The following is a 21,869-nucleotide window of genomic DNA, read 5'->3' on the forward strand; positions in this document are numbered from 1 at the left end:
TTTGGCATAGTCAATGAAGCAGAAATAGATGTTTTTCTGGAATTCTCTTGCTTTCTCCATGATCCAGCGGATGTTGGCAATTTGATCTCTGGTGCCTCTAGACATCTTATATTATTTATTTTTAACTCTGTGGCAGTTAGGGGCTTTCCAGGTGGTGCTAGTGGTAAAGAACCCACCTACCAATGCAGAAGATGCAAGATGTGGGTTAGATCCCTGGGTAGGGAATATCCCATGAAGGAGGAAATTGCAACCCACTCTGTACTCTGGCCTGGAGAATCCCATGGACAGAGGAGTCTGACGGGCTATGGTCCATAGGGTCACAAAGGGTCAGACACAACTGAAGTGACTTAGTATGTGGTAGTTTGAGAACACATATAGTAAACTATAGTCACTGACTTGGAATGCTGAACCAAACTTGCAATCCTGGAATAATCCCCACTTAGCCCTAATGTCTTATCATTTTCTATATCACTAATTGGTCTTCCCAGATGGTGCGAGTGGTAAAGAACCCGCATGCCAATGCAGGAGACTGAGGAGATGCACGTTCAATCCCTGGGTTGGAAAGATCCCCTGAAGAAGGGCATGGCAACCCACTCTAGTATTCCTGCCTGGAGAATCCAAGGGACAGAGAAGCCTGGCCGGCTACCGTCATATGGTAGGCGGACATGACTGAAGCAACTTAACACACAGATTCAATTTAGTAAAATTTTGCTAAGAATATTTTTGTCTCTTCATAGGCATATCAGACTAATTTTTGTTGTAGTATCTTTTTCACATTTTGATGACAGGCTTCTTTTGTTCTCAGACATATTATTTGGGTCAGATGATATTATTTCTTCCTTAAACATCTGATCTTATTCATCAGTAAAGCTATCTAACCCTGGAGTTTTTCTTTGGAAAGTGTTTTAATAATCAATTAAACTATTTTGATAGATATAGGGCTAACCAGTTCAGTCACTCAGTTGTGTCCAACTCTTTGCGACTCCATGGACTGCAGCACGCCAGGTTTCCCTGTCCATCACCAACTCCCAGGGCTTGCTCAAACTCATGTCCATTGAGTCAGTGATGCCATGAACCATCTCATCCTCTGTTGTCCCCTTCTCCATCCACCTTCAATGTTTCCCAGCATCAGGGGTTTTCCCAGTGAGTCAGTTCTTCACATCAGGTGGCCAAAATTAGGAGCTTCAATTTCAACATCAGACCTTCCAATGAATATTCAGGACTGATTCCCTTCAGCATTGACTGGTTTGATCTCCTTGCAGTCTAAGGGACTCTCTAGTGTCTTCTCCAACACCACAGTTCAAAAGCATCAATTCTTCGGTGTTCAGCTTTCTTTATGGTCCAACTCTTACATTCATACAAGACTACTGGAAAAACCATAGCTTTGACTAGACAGACCTTTGTTGGCAAAGTAATGTCTCTGCTTTTTAATATGCTGTCTAGTTTGGTCATAGTTTTTCTTCAAAGGACCAAGTGTTTTTTAATTTCAAGCCTGCAGTAGCCATCTGCAGTGATTTTGGAGCCCAAGAAAATAAAGTTGGTCACTATTTCCCTATCTATTTGCCATGATGTGATGGGACCAGATACCATGATCTTAGTTTTTTGAATGCTGAGTTTTAAGCCAGCTGTTTCACTCTCTTCTTTCACTTTCATCAAGAGGCTCTTCAGTTCTTCTTCACTCTATGCCTTAAAGGTGGTGTCATTTGCATATCTGAGGTTATTGATATTTTTCCCAGCAATCTTGATTCCAGCTTGTGCTTCTTCCAGCCCAGTGTTCCTTATGATGTACTCTGCATATAAGTTAAATAAGCGGGGTGACAGTATACAGCCTTGACATACTCCTTTTCCTATTTGGAACCAGTCTGTTGTTCCATGTCAAGTTCTAACTGTTGCTTTTTGACCTGCATACAGATTTCTCAGGAGGCAGGTAAGATGGCCTGGTATGATCCACACAGTCAACGTCTTTGGCATAGTCAATAAAGCAGAAGTAGATGTTTTTCTGGAAGTCTTGCTTTTTCTATGATCCAATGGATGTTGGCAATTTGATCTCTGGTTCCTCTGTCACTCAGACTTTATTATGTCAGTTTTGATAAGTTGTGTTTTCAAGGAATTTGCTCATTTTAACTAAGTTGTCAAGTTCGCTGACATAAAAGTTGTTTACCATATCCTTCATTAAAAGATAAACTATATTGAGATATTTAATGAACTAAATCTGATTAATGCATATGATTTCCTATTACTGCTATGTATATATATATATATATATTTTCATGAAATCACCACAACAGACAAGATTCAGAGTATTTATATTTTGAAAAAGCATTTCTCATGCTGCTTTGCATATATCCCTATGTTCCCAGTCCAGGTCAACAAGTAATCTGCTTTTTGTCACTCTGTCAGTTCAATTCAGTTGCTCAGTCATGTCCAACTCTTTGCGACCCCATGAATTGCAGCATGCCAGGCCTACCTGTCCATTACCAACCCCCGGAGTTCACTCAACCTCGTGTCCATCGAGTCGGTGATGCCATCCAGACATCTCATTCTCTGTCGTTCCCGTCTCCTCCTGCCCCCAATCCCTCCCAGCATCAGAGTCTTTTCCAGTGAGTCAACTCTTCGCATGAGGTGGCCAAAGTATTGGAGTTTCAGCTTTAGCATCAGTCCTTCCAATGAATACCCAGGACTGATCTCCTTTGGAATGGATCTATTTATCTATCTGGTTGGATCTATTTATCTTTCTCTTTTAACTTACTTCACTGTGTAGAACAGGCTCCTGAAAACTATCATTTGTCTCGTTATGAATTGTTTCTGAGGTTTTGTGGAGAAGGCCAGTTTTATGTGGCCACCATTATATTGGCTCCCCCAAAGTTATATTTTTATTCTTCTTGACTGGCACTTACAGATAACTATCAAATGTTTTTCAAAGAACCAACTTGTGGCACTGGTGAGCTTTTAAAATATATCTGTTTTCTATTTCCTTAATTTCTTATTTTATCTTTATTATATCCTCCTTTCAGTTAAAAAAAAATTCCTCTTTTCCTCACTTTTTGAGATGGATGCTTGTATAGTTCTTAAATTTCCAGGATTTCTTCTGCTGTATATTTTAAGATTATATACTTTCCTCCAGAGATTATTGTAATTGCATTCCCCCACATGTTGCTATAATACTTTTATTTTTAATTGAAACTACAGTTGATGTACAATATTATATGTTATAGGTGTACAATATAGTGACTCACAATTTTTAAAGATTATACTCCATTTATAGGTTATTATAAAATACTGGTAATTCCTTATGTTGTACAATATCTTATTGTTCAATTCAAAATATTTTCTACTTTCCCTTATGATTTCTTCTCTGGTCAATAACTCATTCAAAAATACATTTTTATATTTCCAAATACATAATATTTTAGTGTATTTTGATCTAATTGTCTTGTAGGCAAAGAATATATTCTATATGGTTTAAATATTTAAAAATTTTAACTTGTTTTATGCATAATATGTAGTAATTTTTATCAATGATTATTGCAAAAAGATTTATTTATGTATGTCTATTAGATCAAGTTGTTAACTGTGCTGTTTTATTCTACTGTTTATAGTTCTAGGATATCTCTAGGTACTATACTCCCCAGTATCCCATTGTTCTGTTAATTAGCACAGTTTATGATGATTCATATCAGCAAGTCATTAGCAAATATTTCAGTGCCTTTGCAGATAAAAATCCATGTTTATCTCAGAAGTCACCAAAATCAAACCAACATTGTTAGTGTTATGCATGACTAACAAATACAAAATTTATGCCAAACAAATTGGTGGTACCTCAATATAATTTCTACATCTGATCCACACACATAGATAGGTAAGAATAACAGCTGTGTTAGAGATGGTCCCATCACTTCATGGAAAATAGATGGGGAAACAGCGGAAACAGTGAGAGACTTTATTTTTCTGGGATCCAAAATCACTGCAGATGGTGACTGCAGCCATGAAATTAAAAGATGTTTACTCCTTGGAAGGAAAGTTATAACCAACCCAGACAGCATATTGAAAAGCAGAGACATTACTTTGCCAACGAAAGTCCGTCTATTCAAACTATGGTTTTTGCAGCAGTCATGTATGGATGTGAGAGTTGTACTATAAAGAAAGCTGAGTGCTGAAGAATTGATGCTTTTGAACTGTGGTGTTGGAGAAGACTCTTGAGAGTCCTTTGGACTTCAAGGAGATCAAACCAGTCAATCCTGAAGGAAATCAGTCCTGAATGTTCATTGGAAGGTCTGATGCTGAAACTGAAGCTCCAATATTTTGGCCACCTGATGTGAAGAACTGACTCACTGGAAAAACCCCTGATGCTGGGAAAGATTGAAGGCGGGAGAAAGAGACAACAAGGATGAGATGGTTGGGTGGCATGTCCAACTCAATGGACATGAGTTTGAGTAAACTCCAGCAGTTGGTGATGGATAGGGAGGCCTGGCTTGCTGCAGTCCATGAGGTCGCAAAGAGTCAGACATGACTGAGTGACTGAACTAAACTGAACTGAGGAACGGAACAAACAAGTAAAATCAATGGGACCTACTGTTAAAAAGGAGACATGGAAAAACACAAAATCAGATCATTTTTCTAATTTCTAAGAAGCATTCTAAATTACAAATACAATTTATTTAAAATATTTCCGATTGTGAACTCTTCAGCAATTTACAAGATCTGTCACAATAACCTGTTTCACATGGCTAATTATTGATAAAGTTGGTGAGTGATGGGTGCCTAAGACTGGTCCTCTTCTAGTTTGAGGGGCAAAAATTCTGAAAGCTGTCATTTCTTATTGTTCTTAGGAAGACAGCTATCAGGGCCTGCAATTATGCCTCTTCATTTTCTGGAGATTCCTATTACTGTTCATCGTCATCTTGGTGTATCACATCCTCAGTATCATGGCCCAGTCTTTCACTGGAAACTGGATTTTTCTCAAATACACAATCTCTTCCATTTCCTGATTAGTCTTGCAAGACAACACTTCTATGTTATGTATCTTCACTTCCTTTACGAACTGTTTCAGTTTCCAGGTCCTCAGCTTTACATAATCTAGCCTTTCCTAATAAACATTCATTTTCTAGTAGCTATTCTTTTGCTGGTGTATCTTCTTTCTACTTCTGTTTTCTGAATATTTTGTGTGTACTATTTCATAAAGAAGTGATTAAATTTGCTCTTTGACTTCACCTTTAGTGTTCTTGGAGTCTGATTCAATGGGGACCTCTACTAATGACTCTAGATATTTCGTAGATTCTTATGACAAGATTGATGACACTGAAAGAGACCTCTTTATGTCCTAATACTTGAGCATCATTCCATTAAGATCTTCCATTGCTATCACCATGAATGTTTCAGTTTCCTAGAGTTTCTTCATGTTGAACAAGACCTGACAAAAGTTAACAACGAATGCTCAGAATTTAAAAAATACAATTACTATAAACAATATGAAGAAAAAACTTTCAAAAACTTTCTACTTCTTTCCACTTTTGTGTCTTCCATGCTTTAAGATTTTGCTGCCATTTTTATTGGCTGACACCGACAGCTGATGCTGTCATGTTTGGCATTCTTGTATGGAACCATAACTAACCCTTAACATATAGCAGAAATCATGAGAGGATGCCTCAGGTAACTCCAGAAATAAACAGCAGTGGGTATAATAATTGTATCTTCATATATTGCTTCTATACTAGTTTTTTACACATCTGGGATTCCAAATAAACATATGTTCTTTTTCACTGTATTTTCTATGTTTTTTACTTTCCCATAAAAGTAAACAACTTGGTATTTTTCATCTTTTTATAAATTTGTGCATCAAGAGTAGTTTCCTCTCTTTTATCTACATTTCTCCAATTCTCTCTTAAACCATGTCTAATTCACTACAGGATCAATTTATATTCTGTTTATTTTCCAGTTCTGAAACTATATTTTCCTCAGTTTTTGAATTTTGTGTTTTCCAATTTCCAACTTATTACCAAAACCAAACTGTTAGCTCATTGCCTTTTCTTTTTGACCATTTTATGCCTAATTCCAATGTCCAGAATCAATTTGTGAGTCTGTTTTTTTCCTCATTTTTTCTGGTTCTCACTCATGGTGTCCATTCTCATTTTGTGTTTGGTTACTGTTGACTGTGTATTAAGCACTATATTTTAAAAGTTATTGACAGAAATAATTTGAGGCTTAGTAATTAATATATTATTTTCCTCCATAGAAGTTTTCTTTGTATCTGCCTGGTATCCTGGAAATGATAGCAATCTTGGGTTGCTTTAACACTGGTTAAAGACTTTACATTTTCTCATTCATTCTGAAGCCAGTTGTAGTTTTTTACTATTGATCTACCCTTACCTTTAAGGTGGCAGCCTTCAGTTATTTAGCCCAAGATAGTGGGTGGTTTTCAAAGATCAATTCTAATTTTTGATGACTTATACCTATGAGACTAGCAAATGTTCATTAGAGTAGCATCCCCTTTCAGAGCAGCAAATTCCTATCAGGCCAAAGTGACCCTAAGTGCTGGCTTACATTTTAAAGTTTCTAACCTTTCATTGGTTCAGTAATTTCTCCCCACTTTATTAACTTTTTGATATTAAAAAAGTAAATATTATTCTAGTTATTTCCATTGGAAATATTGTCCCATGTTACTTACTTAGCTTCCATTACTGGTAGGAAAATATCAAGATTTATCTTGACATAATACTCTAGGCTTAAGTTTAAATAAGTATGCTTTATGAGTTTTTGCATGACAAGAACTTCAGAATTCTAATATAGATAGCTAGGTAAAGCATATAGCCTTGCCATAAATTTATAGCCTTAGATGTAAAAAAAGCATCAGCGCCTTCAATAATAATGTCCCCTTTCCAAGCTTTCACAGGACTTATCAGAAGGAGCAATGGATTCTTTGAAGAGTCTGGAGATGGAATAAGCAAAATTAACAAACACAAATTCTCCTTACTATTGAAATCAAATTCTCCATTTCATCTGAATTTAGAATAGTTGAAAACAGGGAAAATCTCCCCCATTTTAATGCCATGATTTTCTTACAGAAAAATATGCAGACAAGAATAGACATGAAGTCCTGGCGTGGGTGGATGGAGTCGTGAGTAAAGGAGACACAGGTGACATGTATTTTGAGTAACCTTTTATTCCATGGCCATACACCCAAGTATACCTGATGACTTGTGGGAGAAGGTATGCTCCATTTCTCTTTGTGATAAAATTAGAAAAGGCAAAGGGAGAGGTGGGAAAAGGAGAAATCAAATTGAGAAACTACAGATATATTTCGGCAGATCAACTTTAGGAAGGAATAAATACAAGAGTAACAAAAATGGAAATAGATTCCTTGAAGGTATCCATAATTTTACTGCTAATAGACATTTTTTTTTGGGGGGTGACAAAAATGTTAAAAAATTAGACTGTGGTAATACTTTGGCCACCTCATGCGACAAGTTGTCTCACTGGAAAAGACTCTGATGCTGGCAGGGAATGGGGGTGGGAGGAGACGGGGACAACAGAGAATGAGATGGCTGGATGGCATCATCAACTCAACGGACATGAGTTTGAGTGTACTCCGGGAGTTGGTGATGGACAGGGAGGCCTGGCGTGTTGTGATTCATGGGGTCGCAAAGAGTCGGACATGACTGAGAAACTGAACTGAACTGAACTAAATGGTTGTACAATTCAGTGAATAGCCAAAGAAACACCCCACTGAATCAAATACTTCAAATGGGCAAGTTTTATGTTTATGTTTGTAAAATAAACCTCACTGCTGCTGCTGCTGCTAAGTCACTTCAGTCGTGTCCGACTCTGTGTGACCCCATAGACGGAAGCCCACCAGGCTCCCCCGTCCCTGGGATTCTCCAGGCAAGAACACTGGAGTGGGTTGCCATTTCCTTCTCCAAACCTCACTAAAGCTGCTTATAAAAGAAACATGTCATATCTATGTATCTCTGAAGGAGTCTCCAAGTAATTTAAGCATTTAGAGTCTACTAAATCCACACAGGAAGATTCAGAAATATATCCAGCTTTAAAGTCTGACTATCTTTGTGGTCAAGTCAGTTGCTTTACATCACTGGGTTTCAGCTTTCTCAAATAACATGAGATAGACACATTGTCTTGTCTAGAAGCAGGAACTGAAACACATTTTTTAAAAAAAATTAATACATGGTAGGAGTCCTCCAGGTGAAGTGTAGAATACCACAAGGAAAGGACACTAATGGGAATGTGGTTTCAGCTGAAGTTCAGCTTTATTCTTTCTTCAAGGAATCACCAGCAAGTCTGAGTGGTCATGAGGGAGGGTGTGTTGTCCTGCTGGCGGCTGTCGGACACTTAGTGACCACTGCCCGATGCTACTGGGGAGGGTGCGTGTGCCAGTAGAGGGGGCCTGGGTGAACACACCATCATCCACTGCTCACTCCTCTTCCACAGTGCTGCTGTAGGGATGCACAATGAGACTATACAATGACTGTGAACTTCTGCACAGGGCCTGATGTGTAAGGGAGTACTTCATAAATGGTTAGTTAGTTCAGTCGCTCAGTCATGACCGACTCTTTGCGACCCCATGAATCACAGGACTCCAGGCTTCCCTGTCCATCACCAACTCCCAAAGTTCACTCACACTCATGTCCATCGAGTTGGTGATGCCATCCAGACATCTCATTCTCTGTCGTTCCCTCCTCCTCCCGCCCCCAATCCCTCCCAGCATCAGAGTCTTTTCCAGTGAGTCAACTCGTCGCATGAGGTGGCCAAAGTATTGGAGTTTCAGCTTCAGCATCAGTCCTTCCAGTGAACACCCAGGATCGATCTCCTTTAGAATGGACTGGCTGGATCTCCTTGCAGTCCAAGGGACTCTCAAGAGTCTTCTCCAGCATCACAGTTCAAAATCATCAATTCTTCGGCGATCAGCTTTCTTCACAGTCCAACTCTCACATCCATACATGACCACTGAAAAAACCATAGCCTTGACTAGACGGACCTTGGTTGGCAAAGTAATGTCTCTGCTTTTTAATATGCTGTCTAGGTTGGTCATAACTTTCCTTCCAAGGAGTAAGCGTCTTTTAATTTCATGGCTGCAATCAGCATCCACAGTGATTTTGGAGCCCCAAAAAATAAAGTCTGACACTGTTTCCACTGTTTCCCCATCTATTTCCCATGAAGTGATGGGACCAGATGCCATGATCTTTGTTTTCTGAATGTTGAGCTTCAAGCCAACCTTTTCACTCTCCTCTTTCACTTTCATCAAGAGGCTTTTGAGTTCCTCTTCACTTTCTGCCATAAGGGTGGTGTCATCTGCATATCTGAGGTTATTGATATTTCTCCTGGCAATCTGGATTCCAGCTTGTGCTTCTTCCAGCCCAGCGTGTCTCATGATGTACTCTGCATATCAGTTAAATAAGCAGGGTGACAATATACAGCCTTGACGTACTCCTTTTCCTATTTGGAACCAGTTTGTTGTTCCATGTCCAGTTCTAACTGTTGCTTCTTGACCTGCATACAGATTTCTCAAGAGGCAGGTCAGGTGGTCTGGTATTCCCATCTCTTTCAGAATTTTCCAGTTTATTGTGATCCACATAGTCAAAGGCTTTGGCATAGTCAATGAAGCAGAAATAGATGTTTTTCTGGAACTCTCTTGCTTTCTCCATGATCATAAACTTAAATGCTAGTTGACTAACAATGCTGTGATATTTTCACGTATAAAGCAAAGTGATTCCATTATACATGTACCATTATTCTTCAAATTCTTTTCCCATTTAGGTTACTACAAAATACTGAGCAGAGTTCCCTGTGTTATACAATAGGTCCTTGTTGGTTATCCATTTTAAATATAAAATTGTGTACATGTTGGAGATGGTGGTGACACAAAGGAGTTTACTATGTAGATAAATCCCAAACTATCTCTCTCCCCACCCTGACCCTCTCAGTTCAGTTCAGTTCAGTCGCTCAGTCGTGTCCGACTCTCCGCGACCCCATGAACCACAGCACGCCAGGCCTCCCTGTCCATCACCAACTCCCGGAGTACACTCAAACTCATGTCCACAGAGTCGGTGATGCCATCCAGCCCTCTAGCAACCATATTTTTGTTAGTTCTTTAAGTCTGTGAGTTTGTTTCTGCTTTGTAAATAAGTTCATTTGTATCATTTTAAGTGCTATCAACAATATTTCTCTTTCTCTTGCTTGACTCAGTATGACAGCTATTTGCTTACAGGACATAAAATAGCAATTACACAATGAAATAAATTGATTACAAATATTACATAACCCATCTAGTAACAAATTCTTACTGTACATGTTGCTTCCTCATCAAATGTATATGGGAGATTTACTGAGTGTTCTCCATGATGTGGTTGGGAAGGAATAACTTTCAGTGGGCTCGTCCAACCTGAAAACAAAAATGTATGTGGTTTAGGTACATATTTATGAAATACATACATACAAAATGAAATAGAAATTTATTTTTCCACCAGAACTGTTTTCTACTAGAAAGCTGAACTTAGTGGTATTTATTTTCCAATGGGTTATCTAAAATCTTTTCTCATTGAGAACAGCTCTGAAATTTTTATATTAGGATAATTATAATATTGTACAATTATGTGATACTTATTACTTATTATTATAAGAGATCTCTTGGGTACTATTAATCTGTATATGTGCATGTAGACATGTTGGAGATGGTGGTGACACAAAGGAGTTTACTATGTAGATAAATCAACCTAATGATAAGAGATTAGCAAATATAAAAGTTGCCTTCAACAAATATTTATTGCCCCACAAAGGAAAGAGGATGAATATTTAAAGATGGAAAACAGGTTTCCTGGTTTTTAGGTACTCATGAACGAATGGAAAAACAGACATGTAAGTAGGTAATGCAGTATGTGGTAACTCTAGTAACAATTGAGCTCTGAGTGCTGAGGGAGTGCAGAGGAGGGACATCTAATCCAGCCAGATTGCAGAAAGTTAGGAACATCTTTCCGACAAAGACCTGACTTCATTTGACAACTGATTCAGTTCAGTTCAGTTCAGTCGCTTAGTTGTGTCTGACTCTTTGCGACCCCATGAATCACAGCACGCTAGGCCTCCCTGTCCATCACCAACTCCCGGAGTATGCTAAAACTCATGTCCATCGAGTCGGTAATGCCATCCAGCCATCTCATTCTCTGTCATCCCTGTCTCCTCCCACCCCCAATCCTTCCTAGCATCAGACTCTTTTCCAGTGAGTCAACTCGACGAATGAGGTGGCCAAAGTATTGGAGTTTCAGCTTTAGCATCAATCCTTCCAATGAACACCCAGGACTGATCTCCTTTAGAATGGACTGGGTGGATCTCCTTGCAGTCCAAGGGACTCGCAAGAGTCTTCTCCAGCACCACAGTTCAAAAGCATCAATTCTTCAGAGATCAGCTTTCTTCACAGTCCAACTCTCACATCCATACATGACCACGGGAAAAACCATAGCCTTGACTCAGTTCAGTACAGTTCAGTCGCACAGTCGTGTCCGACTCTCCGTGACCCCATGAATCACAGCACGCCAGGCCTCCCTGTCCATCAGCAACTCCCGGAGTTCACTCAAACTCATGTCCACAGAGTCGGTGATGCCATCCAGCCATCTCATTCTCGGTCGTCCCCTTCTCCCGCCCCCAACCTTTCCCAGCATCAGAGTCTTTTCCAGTGAGTCAACTCGTCACATGAGGTGGCCAATGTATTGCAGTTTCAGCTTTAGCATCAGACCTTCCAATTTACACCCAGGATCGATACTAGACGGACCTTTATTGGCAAAGTAATGTCTCTGCTTTTTAATATGCTATCTAGGTTGGTCATAACTTACCTTCCAAGGAGTAAGCGTCTTTTAATTTCCTGGCTGCAATCAGCATCTGCAGTGATTTTGGAGCCCCCCAAAATAAAGTCTGACACTGTTTCCACTGTTTCCCCATCTATTTCCCATGAAGTGATGGGACCAGATGCCATGATCTTTGTTTTCTGAATGTTGAGCTTCAAGCCAAACTTTTCACTCTCCTCTTTCACTTTCATCAAGAGGCTTGTGAGTTCCTCTTCACTTTCTGCCATAAGGGTGGTGTCAACTGCATATCTGGGGTTATTGATATTTTTCCTAGCAATCTTGATTCCAGCTTGTGCTTCTTCCAGCCCAGCGTTCCTCATGACAACTGATTACAACTCGGATAACAAGGGAAGTGGCGGAAGTAGAGTCAGTCCAGACAGAAGAATAGTATGTGCGATGGCAGGCTAGAGCTGTTGAGCAATATCAAAACTCTTATGATAAATTACTGAAGGTTGGGTAGAGCTGCATCTTGAAATGGCAGCGAGTGAATGGCAGAAGATGAACAAAAGAGGTCAGCCAAAGTCAGGACATGAAAGTCTTGGACTTAACCCTCAGAGAGATGGCCATTACAAAGTTCTTAATCAGAGAGACCAATAACTTTGCAAATTACTCTGGTTTGGACAGGAGACTAGTGTAGCTGTAGATAATGGTTGTACCATGGAGATCCTTTTCCTACTGCATGGGGGCTTCTAATTTGGTCCTCTACTTTTTAGCTTGGGGCTTTCCTGGGAGTTCAGCTGGTAAAGAATCTGCCTGCAAGGCAGGAGACCCTGGTTCAATTCCTGGGTCAGGAAGATCCACTGGAGAAGGGATAGGCTACCCACTCAAGTATTCTTGGGCTTCCTTTGTGGCTCAGCTGGTAAAGAATCCAGCTGCAATGCAAGAGACCTAGGTTCAATCCCTGGGTTGGGAAGATCCACTGGAGAAGAGGATCACCCACTTTAGTATTCTGGCCTGGAGAATTCCAAGGACTGTAGTGTCCATGGGGTCACAGAGAGTCAGAAATGACTGAGTGACTTTCACTTTCAACTTTTCAACTGTTTACCTTTGCCCCATATATTAATCTAAATTAGCAGACAATACACTAATATGTTAAAATGTGGGGCTAGGTGGACAGTACATAGATGTTTAAACATAGATGAGAAGGGTTAGAGGGGTTTGGGATAACACAGGAGTACCATGGTTACCAAGGATACCAATCTGGTGTAGAAGAGATGGCTGCAATTCTTAGGGCTTAATAACATATATACTTCCTGGCTAAGATGCCAGTGTGACCTCATGAATTATTCGACCCCCTCTGAGTTTTATTTTCCTCACCTTTAATGACTGCTGTCACAGTTGTAAAAACTACCACTATATTTAAAGGAACCGGCAAATTGGCATGAAGTTCACAAATGTATTATTTATCAATTAGGAGCTGTAACATTATTAGTACCGATAGAAGTAACATCATTTTCATAATGATGATGACGATTCAGTCAGTATTTAACCAAGGAACTCAGGACAGAATCTGGAAAGAGACGTGGCAATGGAGGGCTGGAGAATGGGGACCCTCTGTGGATCCGGAGGGGAAGTCAGACAGAGTAGCATGTGAGAAGGCCTTTAACAGCACTGCTGACTGTGAAGATGGAGCCGGCCATGTGAGAAGGCTCCAGGAGCATAGTGCGTCCCCTGGACATCAAAGGGCAAGGAAACGAGTGCCTCAGATGTCAGGGACTGAGTTCTGCACAATTGGAATAAACCCCAAAGCAGACTTCCCCTCAGACTCTCCAGGTATAGACAAAGAGTACACCGTGGTCATGGCATCGTTGGATCTCAAACAGAGAGCAGAGTTCAGCTTGCCTGGCTTCTGACCCACAAACTTGGGAGTAATAAATGTGTTTCATTTAAAGCTGTGAAGTCTGTGGCAGTCTGCTACAGTAGCAAGAACAATTAATACAGAGGCAGAGGTGAGAGGCAGGAGGCAGTGCAGATTTCCACAATCATTTCGGTTTTGAGAGTGGTAATTCTGTGACTCAGCTGGCCAAAGAAAATCCTCCAGAAGATTCTCATGCCAACAGCAGACACATGGCACTTTTCAGTATCCTCTGATTTGAAGCCCTTTTTACCAGATGCTTAGAAAAAAAAACAAAACAAAATAGAAAAACAAGAAAACTAAAATTCTGATTTTAAGCCAGAGTAGAAGTAAATAAGGCAATGAATTGTGGCTACATTATATTAATACCTCAGAGGCATCATAGTTGCATCTAAGTATGATGATGCCCTTTCTTTTACTGTTTCAGGATTTACTGCTGCACAACAAACACCTAAAACCTGGTCATGTAAGCAACCATTCATCATCTCCTGGGATTCTGAAGCTCTCCATGTGATATGGCATAGCTATGATAGCTGGAAAGGTCCAAAAGGACCTCACTCTCATGGCTGGCATGTTGGTGTTGACTATTAGCTGTGAGCTAGCAATAAACTGTGGAAAATTCTGAAAGAGATGGGAATACCAGACCACCTGACCTTCCCCTTGAGAAACCTGTATGCAGGTCAGGAAGCAACAGTTAGAACTGGACATGGAAGAACAGACTGGTTCCAAATAGGAAAAGGAGTACATCAAGGCTATATGTTGTCACCCTGCTTACTTAACTTATATGCAGAGTACATCATGAGGAACGCTGGGCTGGAAGAAGCAAAAGCTGGAATCAAGATTACCGGGAGAAATATCAATAACCTCAGATATGCAGATGACACCACCCTTATGGCAGAAAGTGAAGAGGAACTAAAAGGCCTCTTGATGAAAGTGAAAGAGGAGAGTGAAAAGGTTGGCTTGAAGCTCAACATTCAGAAAACTAAGATCATGGCATCTGGTTCCATCACTTCATGGGAAATAGATGGGGAAACAGTGTCAGACTTTATTTTTTTGGGCTCCAAAATCACTGTGGATGTTGATTGCAGCCATGAAATTAAAAGATGCTTACTCCTTGGAAGGAAAGTTATGGCCAACCTAGATAGCATATTAAAAAGCAGAGACATTACTTTGCCAACCAAAGTTCGTCTAGTCAAGCCTATGGTTTTTCCAGTGGTCATGTATGGATGTGAGAGTTGGACTTTGAAGAAAGCTGATCACTGAAGAATTGATGCTTTTGAACTGTGATGCTGGAGAAGACTCTTGAGAGTCCCTTGGACTGCAAGGAGATCCACCCAGTCCATTCTAAAGGAGATCAGTCCTGGGTGTTCATTGGAAGGACTGATGCTAAAGCTGAAGCTCCAATACTTTGGCCACCTCACGCGAAGAGTTGGCTCACTGGAAAAGACTCTGATGCTGGGAGGGACTGGGGGCAGGAGGAGAAGGGGACGACAGAGAATGAGATGTCTGGATGGCATCACCGACTCGATGGACATGAGTTTGAGTGAAATCCGGGGGTTGGTGATGGACAGGGAGGCCTGGCGTGCTGTGATTCATGGGGTCGCAAATAGTCGGACACTACTGAGTGACTGAACCGAACTGAGGCTGGGCCTGAAGACCAATGCCTGTTATTTTTTTCCTATGGATCTAGATTGGGTCTCTCACAAAATAGTGACTGAAACTTCAGGGGAAGAATCCAAAAAAGACCATTCTCAATGTGCAAGTACTTACCAAGCTTCCCCTTGCATCACGCTTGCTAATATCTTATTGGTGAAAGCCACTCACGTGTCCAAGTCCAGAGTCAAAGTGAGAAGGAAACAGGCCCCATTTCATGGTAAGAGACGTAGCAAGCACACATCAGAAACAGGTGAGTTGTCAAAAGCACTTTTGGGAACAGCTATTACACTCCTCTCCTTCAAAACCCACAGTCTCACTTCACCACTTTCATGCCACCAAATACATATCTAAGTCTTTTGTCAAGGAAAGCACTACAGTATCTCCTCATTTATTAGATATTTAACATGTTCAAAATTGTGATTTTTTAAAAAAATTGAATGGGTTTTGTGTGTAACCCAAAATTATGAGTCTGGAAGAGTCTATCATGAACAGTATTCTCCTATAGGCTTTGTTATTTTTATTGTAAAGTATTTCCATAATATGCTGCCTTTAAGGAAACCAAAACATTACAAGAAAGATTCGAGGGCTATTCTATGTATTTTTTTAATTCATGTGTTATCTCTCCTCTAATGGTTACACTAGGTCTTTAAAATATATATCTAGGGAAGAAACAAGATGGTGGAGGAATAGGATGGCGAGACCACTCTCTCCCCCACAAATTCATCACAAGAACATTTGAACACGGAGTAAAGTCCACAAAACAACTTCTGAATGCTTGCAGAGGACATCAGCCACCCAGAAAAGCAGCCCATTGTCTTCGAAAGGAAGTAGGAAAAAACATAAAAGATAAAAAGAGAGATAAAAGAGGTAAGGACAGAGTTCTGTCCTGGGAAGGGAGGCTTTAAAAAGAGAGAAGTTTCCAAACACCAGGAAACACTCTCACTGGCGAGTCTGTGGTGAGCCTTGGAACCTCAGAGGGCCACATAACTGGGAGGAAAAAGAAAGAAATAATTAAAACCCACAGATTACCCGCCAAACGGTAACTCCCAGCAGAGAAGCAGCGCAGATGCCTGAATACGCCATTAGCAAGCGGGGGCTGGGCAGGGAGGAGCCGGCTGAATGGCTTAGAGAGAGGACTGGGCTTGAATGCCAAGAGAACAATCTGAGAGAACTAACTGGAGATAGCAAAGCAGACTGGGATAGCTTCCCCACGAAAAGGAGGAAAGCTCTAACCTAAGACTCCACCAGCCCCACTCACAGAACAAAGGGCTGAGCAGAGCGAGCCGGCTACAGTCGGCCCATCCCTCATCCCCTGCTGAGACAGGCAGGGAGGTCAGCCAGAGCTGGAGGGGTCAACTGTGGCCCCAGAAAAATATCTGGTATAAACTTCAGGCAGGCTTGTTGCTAATCAAGACTTCTTGGCCTCGGGTCGGTCAATATCTGCCTGAGAAGGTGCGCTGGTCATACACCCAGAAAACCGAGTGGCAGGGACTGGGGAGGCGATAAGTCACAGACCATTCTCACCAAACATCTGGTCACCTGAGCTGCTCAGACCGGGGAAGGCACAAAACGCAGGCCCAACCAAGTCTGCGCCTTTGTGGAGTACCCGAGAAACTGAACTTGAGCCGTTCAGACCTGGAAAGTGCATACAACCCAGCGCTGGCCTCGGACAGTTCCCGGCAGAGCAACCTAGAGCCTGTGCAGTGTAGACTGGGACAACACACATGCTGTGAGCGGAGGCAAACCCAGTGTGGCTGAGATGCTGCGAGCACTCCCCACAGAGGCCAGAGATATTTGTCTGCAGCGTTCCTCTCTTCCCAGAACAGGACTGAACAACTGAGCCTTAAAAAGTGTCCACCCGCCCCCTAGAACAGGGTGGAAATTAGACACTGAAGAGACCAGCAAACAGAAGCTAAAACAGAGGGAACAACCTTGGAAAAGACAGATAGAGAAGTCTAGAGGCTACTCCAAGAATAAGACCAAAAACCAGAGGCAAGAGGCTTAAGCCTGAATCCTGAGAACACCAGAGAACTCCTGACTCCAGGGAACATTAATCGATAGGAGCTCATCAAACGCCTCCATACCTACACTAAAACCAAGCACCACCCAAGGGTCAACAAGTTCCAGAGCAAGACATACCAGACAAATTCTCCAGCAACACAGGAAAATAGCCCTGAGCTTCAATATACAGGCTGCCCAAAGTCACTCCAAACCCACTGACATCTCATAACTCATTACTGGACACTTCATTGCACTCCAGAGAGAAGAAATCCAGCTCCACCCACCAGAACACCGACACAAGCTTCCCTAACCAGGGAACCTTGACAAGTCACCCATCCAACCCCACACACAGTGAGCAAACTACATAATAAAGAGAATTACACAAACTGCAAGAAGAAGGAAAGGCCATCCCAAGCAAAGCAATATAAGTAAGATGAAGAGGCAGAGAAATACCCAGCAAGTAAAGGAACAAGATAAATGCCCATCAACACAAACAAAAGAGGAAGATATAGGGAATCTACCTGATAAAGAATTTCAAATTTTGATGGTGAAAATGATTCAAAATCTTGAAAGCAAAATGGAGTTACAGACAAATAACCTGGAGAAAAGGATTGAGAAGATGGAAGAAAGGTTTAATAAGGACTTAGAGGAAATAAAGAAGAGTCAATATACAATGAATAATGCAATCGATGAGATCAGAAACACTCTGGAGGGAACAAACAGTGGAATAACAGAGGCAGAAGACAGGATAAGCGAGCTAGAAGATAGAATTGTAGAAATAAATGAAACAGAGAGGAAAAAAGAAAAACGAATTAAAAGAAATGAGGACAATATTAGAGACCTCTGGGACAATGTTAAATGCTCCAACATTCGAATCATAGGAGTCCCAGAAGAAGAAGACAAAAAGAAAGACCGTGAGAGAATACTTGAGGAGATAATAGTTGAAAACTTCCCTAAAATGGGGAAAGAAATAATCACCCAAGTCCAAGAAACCCAGAGAGTTCCCAACAGGATAAACCCAAGGCGAAATACTCCAAGACACATATTAATCAAATTAACAAAGATCAAACACAAAGAACAAATATTAAAAGCAACAAGGGAAAAGCAGCAAATAACACACAAGGGCATTTCCATAAGGATAACAGCTGATCTTTCAACAGAAACTCTTCAGGCCAGGAGGGAATGGCAAGACATACTTAAAGTGATGAAAGAAAATAACCTACAGCCCAGATTACTGTATCCAGCAAGGATCTCATTCAAATACGAAGGAGAAATCAAAACCTTTACAGACAAGCAAAAGCAAAGGGTGTATAAACTCAAACCCAAAGCAGTAAAGAAAATGGTAATGGGAATCATACTTATCAATAATTACCTTAAATGTAAATGGGTTGAATGCCCCAACCAAAAGACAAAGGCTGGCTGAATGGATACAAAAACAAGACCCCCATATGTGTTGTCTACAAGAGACCCACCTCAAAACGAGGGACACATACAGACTGAAAGTGAAGGGCTGGAAAAAGATATTCCATGCAAATAGAGACCAAAAGAAAGCATGGGTAGCAATACTCATATCAGATAAAATAGACTTTAAAACAAAGGCTGTGAAAAGAGACAAAGAAGGAAACTACATAATGAGCAAAGGATCAATCCAAGGAGATATAACAATTATAAATATTTAAGCACCAGGAGCACCACAATATGTAAGACAATTACTAACAAGTATGAAAGGGGAAATTAACAACAATACAATAATAGTGGGAGATTTTAATACCTCACTTACATCTATGGATAGATGAACTAAACAGAAAATTAACAAGGAAACACAAACTTTAAATGATACAATAGACCAGTTAGACCTAATAGATATCTATAGGGCATTTCACCCCAAAACAATGAATTCACCTTTTTCTCAAGCGCACATGGAACCTTTTCCAGGATAGATCACATCCTGGGCCATAAATCTAGCCTTGGTAAATTCAAAAAAAATGAAATCATTCCAAGCATCTTTTCTGACCACAATGCAGTAAGATTAGATCTCAATTAAGGGAGAAAAATTATTAAAAATGCCAACATATGGAGGCTGAACAACACGCTGCTGAATAATGAACAAATCATAGAAGAAATCAAAAGAGAAATCAAAATATGCATAGAAATGAATGAAAATGAAAACACAACAACCCAAAACCTCTGGGACACTGTAAAAGCAGTGCTAAGGGGGAAGTTTATAGCAATACAGGCACACCTCAAGAAATAAGAAAAAAGTCAACTAAATAACCTAACTCTACATCTAAAGAAACTAGAAAAGAAGAAATGAAGAACCCCAGGGTTATAGAAGGAAAGAAATCGTAAAAATTAGGGCAGAGATAAATGCAAAAGAAACAAAAGAGACCATAGAAAAAATCAACAAAGCCAAAAGCTGGTTCTTTGAGAAGGTAAATAAAATTGACAAACCACTAGCCAGACTCATCAAGAAACAAAGGGAGAAGAACCAAATCAATAAAATTAGAAATGAAAATGGAGAGATCACAATCGACAACACAGAAATACAAAGGATTATTACAGACTACTATCAGCAATTATATGGCAATAAAATGAATAACCTGGAAGAAATGGACAAATTCCTAGAAAAGTACAACTTTCCAAAACTGAACCAGGAAGAAATAGAAAATCTGAACAGACCCATCACAAGCACGGAAATAGAAGATATAATCAGAAGTCTTCCAGCAAATAAAAGCCCAGGTCCAGATGGCTTCACAGCTGAATTCTACCAAAAATTTAGAGAAGAGCTAACACCTATTCTACTCAAACGTTCCAGAAAATTGCTGAGGAAAGGAAATTTCCAAACTCATTCTATGAGGCCACCATCACCCTAATCACAAAACCTGGTAAAGACCCCACAAAAAAAGAAAACTACAGGCCAATTTCACTGATGAACATAGATGCAAAAATCTTTAACAAAATTCTAGCAATCAGAATCCAACAACACATTAAGAAGATCATACATCATGACCAAGTGGGCTTTATCCCAGGAATGCAAGGATTCTTCAATATCCACAAATCAATCAATGTAATACACCACATTAACAAACTGAAAAATAAAAATCATATGATTATCTCAATAGATGCAGAGAAAGCCTTCGACAAAATTCAACATCCATTTATGATAAAAACCCTCCAGAAAGTGGGAATAGAAGGGACGTATCTCAACATAATAAAAGCTATATATGACAAACCCACAGCAAACATTATCCTCAATGGTGAAAAACTGAAAGCATTTCCCCTAAAGTCAGGAACAAGACAAGGGTGCCCACTCTCACCACTACTATTCAACATAGTTCTGGAAGTTTTGGCTACAGCAGTCAGAGCAGAAAAAGACATAAAAGGGATACAAATTGGAAAAGAAGAAGTAAAACTTTCACTCTTCGCTGGTGACATGATCCTCTACACAGAAAACCCTAAAGACTCTACCAGAAAACTACTAGAGCTAATCAATGAATACAGTAAAGTTGCAGGATATAAAATCAACACACAGAAATCCCTTGCATTCCTATACACTAATAATGAGAAAATAGAAAGAGAAATTGAGGAAACTATTCCATTCACTGTTGCAACGAAAAGAATTAAATACTTAGGAATATATCTACCTAAGGAAACAAAAGACTTGTACATAAAACTATAAAACACTACTGAAAGTAATCAAAGAGGACACTAATAGATGGAGAAATATACCGTGTTTGTGGACTGGAAGAATAAATATTGTAAAAATGAGTATACTATCCAAAGTAATTTATACATTCAATGCAATCCCTATCAAGCTACCAACGATATTTTTCACAGAACTAGAAGAAATAATCTCACAATTTGTATGGAAATACAAAAAACCTCGAATAGCCAAAGCAATCTTGAGGAAGAAGAATGGAACTGGGGGAATTAACCTGCCGGACTTCAGGCTCTACTACAAAGCCACAGTCATGAAGACAGTATGGTACTGGCATAAAGACAGAAATACAGATCAATGGAACAAAATAGAAAGCCCAGAGATAAATCCATGCACCTATGGACACCTTATCTTTGACAAAGGAGGCAAGAATATAAAATGGAGAAAAGACAGTCTCTTTAACAAGTGGTGCTGGGAAAACTGGTTAGCCACTTGTAAAAGAATGGAACTAGAACACTTCCTAACACCATACACAAAAATAAACTCAAAATGGATTAAAGAGCTCAATGTAAGACCAGGAACTATAAAACTCCTAGAGGAGAACATAGGCAAAACACTCTCTGACATAAATCACAGCAGGATCCTCCAAGACCCACCTCCCAGAATATTGGAAATAAAAGCAAAAATAAACAAATGGGACCTAATTAAAATCAAAAGCTTCTGCACAGCAAAGGAAACTCTAAGCAAGGTGAAAAGACAGCCTTCAGAATGGGAGAAAATAATAGCAAATGAAGCAACTGATAAAAGATTAATCTCCAAAATATACAAGCAGCTCCTGCAGCTCAATTCCAGA

General features: G+C 40.1%; 1 protein-coding gene across 1 annotated transcript in view; it reads right to left on the reverse strand.

Moving 5' to 3' along the window:
• The window catches only part of SPMIP7 (sperm microtubule inner protein 7), a 66,490-nt gene that overhangs the window by 36,472 nt on the left and 8,149 nt on the right, over window positions 1–21,869 (reverse strand). The window contains exon 2 of the mRNA XM_088832042.1: window positions 10,296–10,393. Coding sequence (XP_088688168.1) covers window positions 10,296–10,393 — 98 coding nt within the window. The remainder of the gene's footprint in view (window positions 1–10,295; window positions 10,394–21,869) is intronic.

Source organism: Moschus berezovskii, chromosome 3, assembly GCF_049115385.1.
Source record: "Moschus berezovskii isolate FMDL1 chromosome 3, NW_MosBer_1.0, whole genome shotgun sequence".
NCBI lineage: Eukaryota > Metazoa > Chordata > Mammalia > Artiodactyla > Moschidae > Moschus > Moschus berezovskii.